This window comes from Ammospiza caudacuta, chromosome 7 (genome assembly GCF_027887145.1).
Source record: "Ammospiza caudacuta isolate bAmmCau1 chromosome 7, bAmmCau1.pri, whole genome shotgun sequence".
Lineage (NCBI taxonomy): Eukaryota > Metazoa > Chordata > Aves > Passeriformes > Passerellidae > Ammospiza > Ammospiza caudacuta.
The window spans coordinates 43475716-43493139 of NC_080599.1; the positions used below are offsets into that span (position 1 = coordinate 43475716).

Consider the following 17424-nt stretch of genomic DNA (forward strand, 5'->3'; position numbering starts at 1 on the left):
GAAATAAACAATTCATCCTCCATGACCATGGCAGACCCAGGCCCAGCACTCCCATCACACACGTACCCGTCCCTGGCACTCTCCAGCGGCGACTGGTGCTGGTGTGGGCTGGGCAGGGCGGAGTCCAGGGGAAGGTGCCTTGAGGGAATGTCATGAGGAGGTGGCAGCACCGCTGGGGAGGGGCCGTTGTGGCTGCTGCTGGATCCACTGTACATGCCTGCGAACACACAGCAGTGGCAAAACAAAGTAAGCAAGGAAGCATCAGTAACACCTGCAGAGTCCCCAGCTCCTTCCCTATCCCCCTCCCGACCTGACACAGCACTCACAGCTGGGCCATGGCACTTTGGCATGTGGGTGTCTCCTCTCTGACCCTTCCAGGTGCTCCTGGACGCTGCAGAGCTGCAGAAGCCTCCTGACAGCCATGAGGGCTTGGTGGGACTCCCACCCTGCCTTTCCCATAGCTGTGAGCATAACTTCCCCTGCAGTGCTCAGGGGATGGAGCTCACACAGCAAACAGACCATGGTACCCTGGGGTTTTGCTGTTCATTTCAAACTCTGTCATTTGACTTTCCATTACTAAGCTGCTGGACATACCAGACTATTTACAAATATCACATATTTATACAAAGGAAAGCCCAATAAATTAAATGCAAAGAGGAACAAGGAGAATTTTTTAATGAGATCATGAAAACAGGTTTGCTAGTACAGAATTACTGAAGGAGGGTGGGTGTGCCATTTTTGGGGACTCTCCTCTACCATGGCAGCAAGGCACCAATAGCCAAGTGCCTACCATGCCCTCAAGCCTACCCATGGTTGAGGAAGCTTTGCCAGGGCTCCTGGATGAAGATGCTGGGATTAGGTTTTTTGGAATTAAGTTTTTTTCTCCCTTCTGAAGAGTGATCATACACCAAGACAGGTCTCTGTGGTGACAGACATCACAGGAGTGCAAGCATGGAGCATGCAAATGCCACCATATGGCAGGGGAAGAGGGCTGGCTCCTTGTCATGCTGCTCTGGGAAAAGTCTACTCCTTGTCCTTCTCTTCCCAGTTTTTCTGCCTTTCTCATCTTCAAGTTTTGCCCACGACACATCTGCCACAGTTCTGTCCCACCCTCCCAGGGCATGTGCACATGGGTGAGGACCAGAACTGCCACTCACACTGAAGTGAGCAGCAAGTGGGGTCTGCCAGCTCTCAGTGTCCAGCCCTAGAGCACAGAGACCCCTCTGGGCCTGTCTTTGCCATCTCTCCTCCTGCACCATTCACTGTTCTTTCCCACTCAGTGTGTGCAGAGCTGCACATCCAGGACAGAGCCATGTGCCAGCTGTGTCACTGGCAGGGCTTGGGATTGCACCCTCCCAATCCCTCCCAGTGACGTGGAACAAGCAGAAGGCAACGTGAAAATCCAGAGCTGAGGGGAATGTGTGACACCGTTGGGGTGGAGAAGCAACATCTGAATGTCAGCATCTGTTTCTGTGTGTGACTGAAGAGCAGAACCACCGAGGCAAGATTCCAGCCACCTTTGTCAGGGGGCTTCAGATGAGTCAAAAACCCCTCATGAACAATGAGTCCTCAGCTGCTGACAGATCTAAAGCAACAAAACTGAACCACATCATCTCTGTCTCCAGCTAGACAGAACATTTGTCAACCAGCCAGTGAAAACAACTTGCTTTCTGCACTGCACACCAGACAGAAGGGGCTTTAAGAAATCAGATGTTCCCAGGTGATGTGAGGATTTATTTGTCAAAGCCTCTTCTGGTAACAGTAAGTCAGTAGCAAGGATGCTACATTGTGGAAATGCTTTTCCACTGGTGGCTTCAGTGCATTTCACAATACAACAGTTTCCACTTCCCTCACATCCTCATTGTTCATACATTCCATGTCAGGCTTGAAGGATGAGCCAAATTTGACCTCGACTGTTCAGTGTCACTTTGCACTTCAGCTCTGTTTCCCACAGCACCAGTTCAGGTACACTGACAGCACAGCCCGGAGGAAACTGCAGACCCTAAACCTGGCTGGTCATGCTCTAAGGCTCCCACACTGCTGGCCCAGCAGTAACTTGTGCAAAAAGCTCAAAAGCCCTCAAAAAAAGGGTCATCTTAGCAGTGTGGTGGCCAGCACACACACTCCATGTTTCAATCCCACCCCTGAACAGTTCATGCATGTTCAGGATGTCTCTGGCTGTTCCTTGAGGTGATGAGAAAGACAGAGTAGCTAAGTACCTACAATCAACATAACTCTCTAGAGGAGCAAGAAGATGTTTAAAAAACCACCCCACAACTCTGTGTGGGCAGCAGAGTCCCACATGATACCTGCACTCAAACCCACCACATGAGAAAACCAAATTAAACCAGAATCCCTGGCACCTCCAGTTTCTGCCAGCCCCAACCCTCTGCAGAGGAATTTACCCATCTGTGGAACTGCTGGGGACACCCAGTGCCCACTGCTGGGCTTGCCGAGTCTCCAGCTGGGGACATCCTCTCCCAGATCTATCTCTGACTTCCCGATCACACCTCAGGGAAAAGGCCCCTGCCTGGACCTGGGCACTGAGGCTCTCAGGGTTTGTCACCAGCGAGTTCTCCTGTCCCTACACCTCTGTGCAGCACCACTCACACCCAGTCTGGCACGTGCTGTCCCTTGTCCCACATCCCCCCAAGCCATCCCTGTGCTGCCTCACCCCAGTTCCCTCCCCACAGACCAACAAGCCAAGGGGGGAACAGCAGCTGCTAATCCAGTCTCAGTATAATTTTCAGTACTTCCAAAATGTCTTCCCTTTTACAGTTTTTCTTCCATTTCTTTCAGCACTGAGCACTAATATTCTGTGTACCTGAAGCCTTTGGAGCTGCTGTGAGTGACTCCTGCAAGGGCAGCCCATGCCAGGCCTGTGCACCTTGGGCCTCCTCACACACTGACCATCTCAGCTTGTAAATAGAAGTCATCAATCAGTATTTTAAATGGCTTGGCCTTTAACCTAACATCTGTGGCTAAAACAGTGCCCTGAGCATCTGTGACCAGCAGCCTTTCCCCCTCAGCTTTACGCTGAGAGCAGGCAAACAACAATAAAACCCAGAGAAAATGCCTGAGTGGGACCAGAGTGACACAAGCTCTTGTCCACAGGCAGAGTTAAATGTGTGCAGCCACGATGCATTTTAGTTATGAGGAGGGAAAAAGGAGGAAGATCTCAGCTAACAATGGGTTCCTCTGACTGCAGAAACATTCCTCTGCTCACTGTCTTACCTACTTTGAAGTCAGACACAAGGGATGGGGCCTTTTTTAATATTTTGGTTTTTTTTCTGTGATGGGCTTTCATCCCTGACATATTTAAAATGTGCTTTAACTTGGAGAAAGACAAAACTGAAATTCTCCAGGAATCCAAGTGATCCCTAAAGCCCAGAGCTCTGCACATTAATAATGTGGTTTCTTTGAAAAAAATAACACAAAAACCAAACTCAAAAGCCCAAACCATGAATGTTTTCATATTTCAAGTTGAATATGAGGACATCATACATTATATTTATCCATCTATAGCCTACATACAGAATTACAACTGATTTCTCAAAAAATATTACCTCAGCTTATTTGAAAGAGCAAATGTGCAATCACTGCAGACTATAGGTGGCAGCAGGAATGTCCTCATGCTTTAATTCTGTAAGGATCAGCACTTTGGTTTATATGCCCTAAATAATGACAGAGGAACAGTTTTGACTGAGGACTGTATTGCACATATGATGAAGCAACTTCTGTTTCACTGCAAAACAGTCTTTCAAGTCTTGATTTATTTTTCCCTGGCACTTGTTCATACTGTGCATTGATGGGGTCTCATATGGAGTGACCTGATGGAAGTATCAGGGAAGATTTACAGGTTTTTTTACAACATCCTGATGATGGATTGATATAATCAGCACAGAAATCATACCAGACAAAGCCAGAGTTATGGACAGATAAAATCCTTCATTTCACAAGAGATTCTCTGAAATGACACTGAGGGGTTAGGGATGGTCTGTTTATCTGTGAGTTAATAACTCTTTTCCTGTTTTATTGTTGTCACTTGAAATCTGAGGCTGTTTCTGAAGCACAGCCTGCTCTAGGGAAAATGTCACTGCTCCTGCCTGGAAGGGGGAGGCCAAGCCATGCTCCTGCTACATGGGGCTGTCAAGGGGAGAGCACAGGCCACTGCTGCCCTCACAAACCTTATTCAGAGCAGGCGGCACAGGCAGAGACTGGAAATCAACCCCAAATCCCTCCAGCTTTCTCCCACTTTTCAAGGAGCCACATGTAAGCCCTGAGTTCAGACTCCCAGGGAAAGTACATCAGAATGATGGGGTATTTCCCTTTCTACTCCATTCTGTTCACCACTCACATTCCAACATTTTAATGCAACTTGAACTAGAAAAGAGAATAGGAGATGTTAAGCAAAATGGATTTTTTGTTTGGAAGATTTGGAGAAATCAAATAAAAGTAGGAGATTCTTGCAGAAGGCAGATTACAATTACACTGCTGGCTTTTGGGAGTGCCTCTCTCTGTGCCACCTGAACACAGGACCTCAAAATGCACATCTCTGATTCAGGATCCTCTGCTGGGGTTCAAAACTGTGAATCTGTATCTTATTTCCCACAGAAGGGAATGGAATCCTCTTTTTCTCTTCCTATAAAATGTATAGAAGAGTCTAAAGCCCCTGAAAAGGGCCAACTCTTGTTCGAATCACAAGAACAAAAGAAAATACAGAAAGGAAGATTAAATACTAGAAAATATTATTAGAAGAAGGTTTGACATTTCAACTTCGAGTTTTCTCCCATTCATGTATCACCATATTTTTTGTTATGATCCGAAGTGCATCATAACACTGAGTCTCCTCAGCTTTCCTGCAGCTCCTGAAGAAAACTCTCCTGGTGGGACTCTGTGCCAGAGCATCCACTGGACTCAGCACAGCTCCTGCACCTGCACTCTGCCCAGACCAACTTTGAAAGGAGAACACATGGATGGAGACAGACTCTCAGCAGGGCTGCTGCCCCTTCACATGAAATTAACAGCAGCTATTTCTCTGACTAATGCTGAAAAACCAAAAAAAGCAAGCCCTTAGCAAACAACTCGCTTAATTATTTCATCTTATTTGTTGGTCTGGAGTTTTCATCACTTTCCACAGTGACAAATCTTTTCTGCTTTGAATCCTCTCTTGTATGACATATTTAGCACCACACTCATTAGAAGTATTCTTACCTGTAATTAAATCATGAGGAGCTACAGATCTGCCACACTTCCCATCCAGGATGTGCTGAGAAGATGTGTGCAGCTGTTGGATAGCTAAGCATTCACTGAGTACATCTTGTTCAATATCAGTACAGGACTTTAACTACAAGAGGAAGATAAAAGAAACATTGTGTTACATAGTAAAACCAAATTATTTATAATTAACTTCGTTTATCTCCTTAAGGGTTATATATAGAAGGAAGAAATGCCATTCTTAGGAACTCAGTGTAATTAAGGATGTGTCTAGTACTTGGCACTTGTAATTAGAGATGACTTTGGTTTTCTGAAGTGCACAAGTTAAAAGTGTGCTAATCTTACATCAACAACCAGTTTGCTTCAAAAATAATGTACCCTGTGTTCCTTCAAACCTTCCTGAGTAATTGAACTGCACATTTTCAGGCTTTCTGTAGTTTCTTGGATTCTGTGGCAAAAGGTTTGCGTCACCCTGTAACTGTGACACTTGGAAAGGCATTTGATAGGGAAAAAAAAGCATTTGTGCTGATCAGATTGGAAGTGGCAGAGCGAGGCTGTCGGTGATGGGAAGAGGTTCCACTCACGTGTCAGCTCTGCTCCATGGAAATGAAAGCTCTGGCAAAAGGCTCTGAAGCAAACTCTCAAAAACCACAATGTCCATCATATTAAAAACAGCAGGAGAGGAGAATTAAGAAAGAAAAGCATTTCTAATTCTCTTTCAAACATGCTGATGCTGCCAAGCTTTTGTCATAACAGAGTGATCGCATTACACAAACAGCCATCATACTCTACAGCCATTAATAAATAGTTATTGTCCTTATGGGTACAGCCTCACATACCCATCTCCCCTGGGCTTGGGTATTCTAAATAAAGGGCCCAGTCAAACCTTCTCAGAATTCTGCTCTACAGCCATTTGTGGGTTTGAGATAAACATCTGACATTTGGATCACAAGTGCATCTGCAGCCAATTAAACTACTACTAAATTAACAGCTAACTTTCTCCTGTTTTGTTTCTGTAAAGCCTTTCAGAACAACCAAATATCACCACTGCACTAATCCTCTAAGCTATGAACTAAGTGCTCAGGATTCCTTTGATACAAGTCTAAGCTCAGGCATTTTGTTTTGTATCAGAGATGGCACATTTTGGTAGCATGTCTCAACCAAGACAAGTTGGCAGAACAGCTTGTTAATTTTTCTTTCTTGGCTAGGTCATTTCCACTCAGAACTCTTGGGAAGTTGATACCAACAGACAACTGCCTTTGCTGAGTTATAATCAAAAACAAGCAAATGAGTATAAACAGTCTTTTTCCTTTTTTCCTACATCTGAAATCCAAAGTAGGCTGTTTAGTAACACTGGGATTTACTTGGTTGTGAAAGGTGTTGGGGTTTTTTAATATATTTAAGTGAAATACTTAGGGGGGGGGTTCTTGTTTCTTTATCAGCCAGGTTTGCTTTGATCCTTTTTAAGAGAGCCTGACCAAAACACAAAAATCTGCTACTTTTTCAGGTGCCTTTCATTTGAGGAAAAAGAGCCATGGGATCAAATATTCATAAAGTTATCATGGATAAATGAGACAGGAAATCTGAAGATTATTTCAAACCACTGGAGGAGTGCAGATTTAGACTGATCTACCAAATAAGGTGTGGGAGGCAAGTTACTAACATTATTGTAAGATAGATTTGATAAGTCTATACAAGGCTGTGTACATGCACACAGGAAAATTCCTCAAGGCAAGAGATTAAGTGATATGAAACCCTCGATATTGATGTCTTGGTGCTTCCAAGCAGCCTGAGTTTGCAGCTGCTGTTAACAAATTTGGCCTGGATTGATTCTGTGCTCCAGGCCTCCTGTTGCACCAGGATGTACTTTGTGCCCTCTCACACAAAGTTTGGATTTGGGGTTTTTCCCCACCTTGCTCTGCAGAAATGGAATGAGGCTTTGGGAGGTGCCAAGGTGTAAGAGTGGGGACTGTCCCTAGATGTAAGGATGGTGACATGTTAAGGCATTCAGCTCAGTACACAGAGCTGAACAAATTACACCCAGGTTTGGTGTTAGGAAGCAATTCCCTCCTTGTTTCTCTAAAGTATGCCAGAAAACACAGGAAGGAAAAATGGGGAGGGAAGGGGGCATGGCTGACACAAGGACATCTCTTCTATTCCAAGTCCTCTTTTCCTATATTCCACTCTACCCTGGCTTAGTTTCATTTGTGTTTTAGATGATCTGCCAACATGTACTTCAGTTAATACCATCAGTGTGTACTGATTGCAGAGACTCAGTGCATGGACATTTTATGTGAATAACAGCATCATTTGGGGTTGTGTATAAAGATGAACAGGAAAATAAACGCTTGGACAGAAAGCGTGGGGCAAACTGAACTTAGAGGGTGGCAGCCTTTGAAAGTAGACATATATAAGGTGGTTTGCTTCACAACAGTGATTAAAAACCAGGAGTTTTCTTCTGTGATATTGCTGAAAAACTGCTCTGAAAATACATAAATTAAAGGTAAATGGAAAATGAGTGCATTGAGGAGCTCTGGGGACGTGCCACTCCTTGCCTGCTCTTACCTTCTTACGCACCTGCTGCTCTTTGGCCGAGTGAGCCTTGACGTGCTTGCGCAGGGAGCTGGGGTCGGTGTAGCGCTTGGAGCAGCCGGGGATCTGGCAGGCGTACGGCTTCTGGGGAGGAGCAAAGGGACAGAGTCACACCCAGGAGGGGCACACACACTGTGGGGACGTGTCACACCCCTGTGCCCGCCCCAGCATGGGCACACACACTGTGGGACAGATGTCACACCCCTGTGCCCGCCCCAGCATGGGCACACACACTGTGGGACAGATGTCACACCCCTGTGCCCATCCCAGCATGGGCACACACACTGTGGGACAGATGTCACACCCCTGTGCCCATCCCAGCATGGGCACACACACTGTGGGACAGATGTCACGCCCCTGTGCCCGCCCCACCAGCACAGGGAGCACACACAGTGTGAACCTGAGCTGTTCACACTCAGCTGAACCTGAGCTGTTCCCTCTCTCTGCTGCGCCCACGTTTGCTCTGTCTCCTCTGAGCTCTCCAACCAGGCACGATGCAAACAGAAGTGATTCTGCACTGGCACACTGGATATGGTTCACTGGGCTGAGCTAAATGCTGGTGAGGTACAACTGAATGGGTTTTGAGAGCATTTCTTTATTCCCTAGCCTTTACAAACAAAATTATCATGGCATCAGCCAGTATAATTATAAAGACAGTCATTCTGGTTTTGAGTTCTGATTTATATAAATGTTACAAGGATTGCTGGGCACTGGGGAGACCCCACTTCAAATCCTGGGTGCAGCTTTGGGATCCTCATGACAGGAAAAGCATTGAGGGGCTGGAGCATGTCCAGAGAAGGGCAATGGAGTTGGGAACAGTCTGGAGAGGCTGAGGGAGCTGGGGGGCTCAGCCTGCAGAAAAGGAGGCTCAGAGGGGACCTTCCCAGTCACTGAAATCCTCACCAAATTCTTCTTGCGGCTATGCCTATTCCTAAAAAATGGAACACTCTCTCTGGGTTACAGAACAAACTCCAAATGAAGGTGCAATTGCCAAAATGAGCAAAGGCAATTTTTATTAAGTGACCATTGTCTTGAATGCCAGCAGAATAGTGCTGCATGGCAGAGCTCACAAAGCTTTCAAGTTGAATGGAACATTCTTTTGTTCTCTGTTTTCTTGCCTCATCTATCAACATTACCTCAGCCTTCTCACTAGGACTAGCAAATCCTTTTGGTGTCTTCTCAAAGGTAGAAAACTGGTTTGCCATGACCTCGATGTCACATTCTTTAATCCCCTTGGTTTCCGAAGGAGGATGCACAGAAGGCAAAAAATCCCACCAGTTTTGGGAGAAGTGACTGTGAAACCCAGTTGCTCTGCTCCTGGAGGAGTGCTGATGTGCCCTTTTTACCACAAGGACAGACAGGTTCCCTTTGTTCTGCTCCTGCCTAAGAGAAGGATCTACTTCCAGATGATTTAGTGGGGATTCCATCAAACTAGCACACACCAGTAAGTGAAATGATTTACAGATTCTCCTTTGGAGAAGATAAATGGTGGAGTGACCTACATTGAGAAGCTTTAAAACCAATTCCAAATGCACTCAGTAAGGAAAAAGCAGCCTATATAAACCCCCTTTCTTTGTAAGCACCTCCAGAGGATATGTATTGCTGCTCTGTCCAGCCAGCAGGAAATTTCTGAAGGAATAATAGAATCATTCACCAATTCATGACCTTGCAGGCTAACACAGCACCTACCCAGAAAGTTACAGGGCAAAGGAGATTTATTGAGAGTGTCTGGAACACAGAGAACTGACACCTGAGGAAAAGCTATGGAAAACTTTAACAAATCCCTTGGCAGAAAAACCAGCAGAGTATTTTTCAAATCACTGATGTCATTCAAATTAGTGATAAAATCATTCAACTCAGTCCTAGGGAAACTGGATGAGAATGTGATCACCCTAACAAAGGTTCATGGCTGTGTGCTCTGACATTCCAGGCAGTTGTTTGGTGCAGCAGCACCATCCTGTAGCTCTGCTATTTTTCATGTTCACATAAGCACACAATTCACTGAGCTTATACCACAGGGCTTCAATTAAATCAGGTAAGTGGAACTCAGTTCGTGTGTGCAGGACTACAGAAACAGTTTTAGAGAACCTGCAGTGGAATAGCATGGAGATGTGTTTAGATATTGAAGAAAGTTATTAGAAAATTATTACTGTACCTTTTTCCTGATTTATGAGCATTTCAGATAATAAAGACAGAGATAAAGGGAGAAGAGAAGAAAATAGAAAGTTAAGACATTTGTCTTCAATATTGCACAGACAACACATACAAAGAATTTGTGCTCATTTTAGTAACCATGTCAGTTCTCTCTTAAAACATTCAATTTGGCATTCAATTTGTGAGTTTGGCTAATAAAAAAATATAACTACTAGATTCAGGCAATTAAATTAAAAAACTACATGCAATTAGTATATCCACTTTCAAAAGAGATACAAATGACAAATTCAAATATCTCAGGTTGACTTTCAAATAAATAAAACATTGTTATTTTAAGTGTGCTTTGGTTTGGAAAATGTGACTGACTTGCTTCTCGTACTTGTTTGTTTTTGCAAGGCATAATGTACATTAGACATTCCTTAATGCTGCACTGTCTGAAATGTGTAACTGCTTAAAAAGTAAATATCAATTAAACTCAAAAGTTCTGCCCCATAAACACTTGGCCAAACTAAACCATATATTCACTTCTTTGAAAAAGACAAAGGAACAACTCTGCCTGTTATTCTTTACAAGCTTTATGCTGAGGACATGATTGGTCTGCAGAGCTGTGCCATTGCTTTCTTTCCCCCTGATCTGGTGATTTCATTTCAGTAGAGCCCAAGACACTTGACAGGCTCCTGTTCTCTCTGTGAGACAAGGGAGAAGAGCTGCAGAGTCAAGCCAAACCTACCAACTGTAGAGAATAAGAGAGTGTGTTTCTCACAGTTAATCTGAGAGATTAACTGTAAAATGGAGGGTACTTAACTACAGAGTTATGAGACAGATTTATTTTCACTTTTTACAAAATTACTGTCCAAAACTGAGGTGCATTTCCCTTCCACTGAGAGGTCTGAAGAGCTTTTGCATTCACCCAGAGCACTCACTGAAGGGACAGGAAGTGAGACAATGACACACATTTGGAGCAGCAGCAGTGACTCAGCTCTACCTTACTGAGCTGCTGCCTCCTCTTACTGGAACAGGAACAATGGCAGAGTTTGCTGAGTAACTCATCCTGCGTAACCACTGCTCAGCATGAGTAACACAGCATAATTGCCTCTCTGTGATCACGACTTTCTCATTTCTCAGAGCACAAACAGCTCAAAACCAAATCCACTTGCTCCTAGCTGAGTGTTCTAAGACTCTCTTAGTGAAAAGGCCAAGCCCCCTGGAGCAGCAGGACCGACTGTGTCCCAGGGGCACTGGAACACTGGGACAGCTCCCAGTACGGAATGGTGCTTACGGTGTCCAGGTGTGTCCTCTGGTGCTTTGCCCGGTCACTGGAGTTGCTGAAAGCTTTCTGGCAGCCAGGATGCTGGCACAGGTATGGCTTCTCCCCAGTGTGACTCCGGAGGTGGATCTTGAGGTTCTCAAGCCTAGAAAATGCCTTGTTGCACCCTTCAAACTGAAAAACGTCATTAAAAAAATCATTGTAAGGTTCTATTAAACAAACCATGTGCAGCCACAATGAGAACAGTGTAAGAACCAAGTTGGACGTGCAATAAATCAACCAACATTCAAACATCTGTTGAAATTTATGGATGAAACACAACATGTTGTGCTGTTCATTTAATCTGTCACCGAAGACACAGTGTGCAGCTCAGTAATAATACAGGGGTTATAAATATCTCACACATTCTGTCTGAGCTGAACACTTAGAGACACGGTGTCAGAGCAGAAAATTTAAAGAAAGAACAAGTGTTCTGAGGAGTCCTCTGTGATGTAAACTGCCACAGGAGCCACGGTGGGCAATAACAATTAGCTGCTACAGACAGAGAGTAAGAGAAGCTGGTGGGTTAGAACCTGGTTTCAAGTGTCTGAAATATTATACCCTGGAGCAGATGAGCATGGACTATTACAGGAAGACCTGATCCATTTGAAGATCAATCCAAAGGAACCCTGCTGTTATTCTGCACCCTTTTCTTTACTAGCTGTATCATTCAAAGCTGTTCTCAGCATTTACACAACCAGTAACCTGAGCAATTCTGGGTTCTTAAGCACCCGTTTCATTAGGGAGCTCAGCAATAAAAAAGCCTTCAGATCAGAAGTCACCGTTTCAAATTAAATCTGAATAAATATATAAGTAAAACTGCCAGCTACAAGGCCAAGGGAAGGGTGTTTTGCATTGCTCAGTGCTAAGTTTCAGTGTTACAGACAAGAGGCGGTGGAGGCACTGTCTGTAGGATGGGAACTCTCCCAGGTGAGCACAAATAGTTGTGGTGTGCACATTCATGCACCTGCACACCCACAAAATGCACTCAGATACTTGCACATGTTCAAATACTTGCATGCAAACACTAAAGTGAAGGAATGCATCCTCTTTGCCCACTCTGCACATATTGCTGTTTCATGGCACTGCACATCTTCTTATGCCTCTACACAGATAAAAAACCTGATTCCTCAAGGATTTGTGATCTCATGGAACGTATTTGAGAAACACAACCCAATCCACCTTCCTGTCAACACTAAGAGCAATTCTGAAATATAGTAGGTGCATCTTCACAGAATGGTTTGGGTTGGAAAGAACCTTAAGGGTCACCTAGTTCCAGGCCCTGCCGTGGGCAAGTGACACCTTCCACTATCCCAGGTTGCTCCAAGCCCTGTCCAACCTGGCTTTGAGCAATTCCAGGGATGGGGCAGCCACAGCTTCTCTGAGCAACCTGTTCCAACCAGTTTCTAGAAGCCAGAGCTTTTTCTATGATTCTTGTTTGTAAACAGTGAAATCCTGACTCTCACAAAATCAGCAAATGCTTTGTCACTTCCTTTTGCTGAGTCAAGATTTTGTTCAGCAGCTTTCCAGGAACCTCAGATGTCATCACAGAAATCACCACCCTGTCAATCTTGCTTGTCACACACACCTCAGGGCAGGCAAACTGCAGACTGCAGTGCAGGGGGAGAGATGGGACGGGAGAGCAGCTGCAGATGGAGGAGCACTGAAGGTGCTCCAGCCTGGGGGCTCCTGATCTCCCAGGGCCTAAGAGATGGAGAAAGGCCCAGCACATCCTGCTCATCCCAGGGTGTTTGTAAACACCTCAGCGCAGCAGCCACAGTGATTCTGGAGCCAGCAGTTGGTGTTGCAGGCTGTGTCCTGGCACTGGATGCAGATCACTCTGCACACCACAGCCAGAGGTGTTTCTGGCACTGCTCTGCCTGTCCCAGCCCCTCACACACCAAAGGATCAATGTGGCCCTTAATGCCACAAATATCTCAGTGCTCTGAGCAGTAACCTGGGTGAATGGCACACTGGGTATGTGTACAGACAACTATCTGGTGTGAATACATCTTCCACCTTTTCGCATCACAGCCATTGTGTCAGATCCACAAAATCATCTGGAGACATGCAGGTGATGACATGCTGGTGACATTTTAGGAGTTCAGAAGCTTTGTCTGGCCACGACCCACCTCTGAACACTTGAGCTGGTGCAAGGAGGCAGGGGGGTTTGGAAGTGACCAAAGCTACCAAGGCTTCAAAAAAACAAACTTTCTTCACAATCATCACTAAAAATCTGACTAAGATTCAGGATGGAGCAATTTGAATTGTGCAAAAATGCTGAAGTCTATGAAAAATAGAGCAGGGTTCAGCAAATTCACACTTCTCATAGGACATTCCATAAAGCTGAGTTAATGTTCTGAGGTCCTAAAGATCACTTTTTTCCTTTTTGTTCCCAATCTTCCTCCTTCCCAACCTCCTCTGATTAGTGTGCCCACAGTGTGGCATCCCTTTGAAGTGTTAACCCTTTCATCTCTCTTCCAGGTCCCCTTCAAGTAGTGAGAGGCTGCTCTGAGTCTCCCTGGGGCCTTCTCCAGGCTGAACAAGCCCAACTCTCTCAGCCTTTCTTCTCACAAGAGGTGTTCCATCCCTTGGAGCATTTTTGGGCTCCTTTATCCCCCAGCCTGTGTTGATACCAGGGGTTGCCCTGAACCAGCTGGAGAACTGAGGACTTGCTGAAACCCCATGGGCCACTTCTGGAGCTTATCCACATCCCTCTGGATGCCACCCCATCCTTCAGGAGTGTCAACTGCACCACTCAGCTTGGTGTCACTCATGAATCTGCTGAGACTGCACTTGGTCCCACTACAGGCCCCCAGGGACACCACCTGTCCCCCATGTCCCATCTGAACACTGAGTCTCTCACCACTCTGGATGTCACCATCATTCCTCCTTCCCTGAGCACTCCAGCCATCAAATCCATCTCTCTCCAACTTAGAGAGAAGGATCTTTACCCTTAGAATGTTTTTCTAATGGATTACCAGTCTTCAGTTCCATTCCTAGAGCCCAATGCAAAGTAGCAATGAATGCAGAATAATCCAAACTCATGAAAGGTCCAGCCCCACACTCTGATGTCAGTAGCAAAAATTCCAACAGAAAATGTCCTCAAACATCTAAACACAAGCTTAATCTAAAACACATGAAAGCACATATGTTAAAGAGTTTGCTGGATCGACACCTCAGGGAGAGAAGGAGCAGGCCCTACCAGAAATGCTCAGAGCTGCAGTGAAAGCAGCAACACTCAAACAAATATGGGCTTATTTACAGACCCTTCTTCTGTGCTCAGCTGCCTTCTCTTGGTAAGTTTGTCCAATGCCTTCAGCAGTAAGGTTCCTCCATCACCATGTATGCTTGGAGCCTTTCTTATTTATGTTCTTATTTCCTAATTCACATTATTTGTATTACCCAGCTCTGTTAAGCTGGGTAACAGACAGTGGGATGGGCCCAATGCAGTGATAAACTCAGGATAAACATGTCAGGTGGAAAAATACACCAGCAAAGAGAATGCTGTGACTGCAGTACTCAGATTTTCAAGGTGGCAAAGGCTGTTGGTGAAACAGGAATTCCATTCAGGAGGAAAGCAGTGGAGACAAGAACCTTGCCACAAGCGATGAGAAGAGAGGAAGCTGAAGATGAAAGGTCTCAAAGGAAGGGAGGAACGGAGCTGGTGCAAAGAGCTGAGCAGGGTGGGCTGAGAATCCACTCAGAGCTGCACTTTGAAGGACACCTTTTCCAGCTCCCTGATTTCTGATCTGCTGACTGTTTATCTCTCACAGTTTGTCCCTACTGAAGTCCACACATGGAAACAGCTTCCCTGAAGTGGTGTGACAACTTCAACTGGGCTGCTGTTGTTAAGACAATTTTGTAAGGTAGTTCTTGGGTTTAAATGCCACTCACCAACTCTTTTAACCCTTCCACCTACTCTTACTACTTGGAGTGTATTTACATTTACATTTACACTATATAAAACTACTCTAGGAAAAATGGGGGATGATTCTCCCTCTTAAATACCCTCCAGGAAGATCCAGCCATCCCACAAGTGTCTCAGCTTCAACTACAAGCAACAAATGTTCAGTTTTGAAAGGGCTTCAGGATGGCAAGAGCTATTTTATCAACTGAGAAGGCCACTTATGGTATCTCCCAGACATCTGGCCCCAGTCTGTCACTGCTTAATCCTATAATCCTAAACATTTTGTGGACGTTTGATGCCTGGGATAAGTGTAACAAATGCTGCTTGATCCTCAAAGTCTGTAAATGTCAACAGAACTCTTAAACAAGTTTAATCAATAAAAATAATAATTATATTGCAATTACTACTTTTGTCTTTGCTGTGAGATCGTTAATGCTGCACACACCCAAGCACAGACACAAAACAATGCCACGTGATTAGGGGAAGAACACAAGGCAGTCATTGGGTTTTATAACTACTGCTGCTTTCAGAACAGGGCTTCTACCAGGAAAAAATACCTTGTAGAAATTTATGGGACTGAACTAGTTTGTTACCATATGGAAATACGTATGTTATCTTTATTTCACACTAAAATCTCACTGCAGTGTCACTGTTGCAATATCACACATTCAAAAGCCATATTTATAAAAACACAGAATTATCTCACAGTGATCTAAACACATCACAATTTTCCCAACAAAGCAGTTTAATCTAATAACTGTAATTGCTTAATATGTTTTTTCTTTGCTTCCAGATTATACTCTGAATGCACCTGAGAATGCTGCCACGCAGAAATAACAGCATGTTCCCAAGAGGGTTTATATTATCAAATGTTTACCATTTTCATGAGCGCATTTAATCACAGTCATGTCTAGCATATCTGTCAGTGGCACAGATCAGAAGAAATAAACTATAAACTAACCAGCTCAGACCATAGAGTGAAGCAATAACTGACATTTTCTTAGGAAATGAGTTATGACTGAAAAAGAGAAGCCTTCACAGTCGTAGTGCTAAATAGGTCCAGTGTGCCATTAGAGCAAGCTCATTAATATACACCTCTGCTCTCTGCTGCAAGATCAGTTAAACAAGCTGCCTTTTATTTATAGACCTAAAAGGGAAAGAGCAGGTCATATTGGCTGCTGACATCTCAGACAGCCTACAGATGGAAAACCCAAAACATTTCATTCCAAAGCATTTAATGCTATCAATAGGAAATCTGACGTCTGGTCAAAACATCCACAAGCCTTACGAACATTGTGAAATGTTCTTTCTTCCCAACTGATTACAAAATTGGGAAAATTTTACTGAAAAACACGCTGTGAGAAAAAGGATCCTGTGAGGCTGCGTATCCCTTCTGGAGGGGAGGAACAGCCACACCACTCTTTAAATAGCATCAATGTTTAACAGCACACTGAGGCCAATGTTGGGGCCGTGGCTGGAAGCACACAGGGCTCCGAACTGTTATGAACCTCAGGAACTTAAAACACTTGAGTTGTTCCACCCCACACCACAATCAAAGTATCTGCTTTGGGGCTTTGTTTTTCCCAGCTAACTCCTGATTAGATTAATGTTTAATTCGCTGTTGTAGCTGCAATGTAAAGCCCTGATCCCGCAAATAGTTGTGCATGAGCAACATGGCTCATGCAAGGAGTTTAATAAAACTCAACAGAACTATCTGAGTACCTAACAAGTCACCCATAGGAAAGAGGCTTTAACATCCTAAAGAATCCCCATTTATTTAGCCAGATTCAAACTAACAGATTTAAATTGCTGAAGCTGGGTGTTTTCCCTTTGTGATTATAATACCATGGAAGGTAACTGTAACATAAAAAGACCTGCCAATATCCGTGTTTGGTTTTATTTCTGAAGCCTGAACAATTTATCTTTACAAAGTGACACTACATGCTATTTCACTTCAGTCCTGGGCAAAAATGCTCGTACTTTTAATTATTTGTCTTTAAAAAAAGCATTTAGGGCTTTAGCCAGAATGATGTACAGCTGCTGGTGTGTAAGAGAAGAAAAGTTTAAAAGGTTCAGAACAGGAAGAAGAAAGAAGAGTGAGCCACAGTATAAATGCAATACATCCTCCACATTGTTGGGCTTTAGGGTAGTTGTGGCCAACCATTTGACATCCACACACCGTCCACCAATAAACAGTTAATTTTCCTTTATGCTGTTAGACAGATTGTGTATTTCCTAATTGCCA

The 17424-nt window shown here is 44.4% G+C and overlaps 1 protein-coding gene across 1 annotated transcript in view; it reads right to left on the reverse strand.

The window, feature by feature from the left end:
• Window positions 1-17424, reverse strand: part of GLIS1 (GLIS family zinc finger 1) — a 177880-nt gene that overhangs the window by 20954 nt on the left and 139502 nt on the right. The window contains 4 exon segments of the mRNA XM_058808922.1: window positions 67-217; window positions 5215-5347; window positions 7783-7893; window positions 11243-11404. Of these exon segments, the coding sequence (XP_058664905.1) occupies window positions 67-217; window positions 5215-5347; window positions 7783-7893; window positions 11243-11404 (557 nt within the window).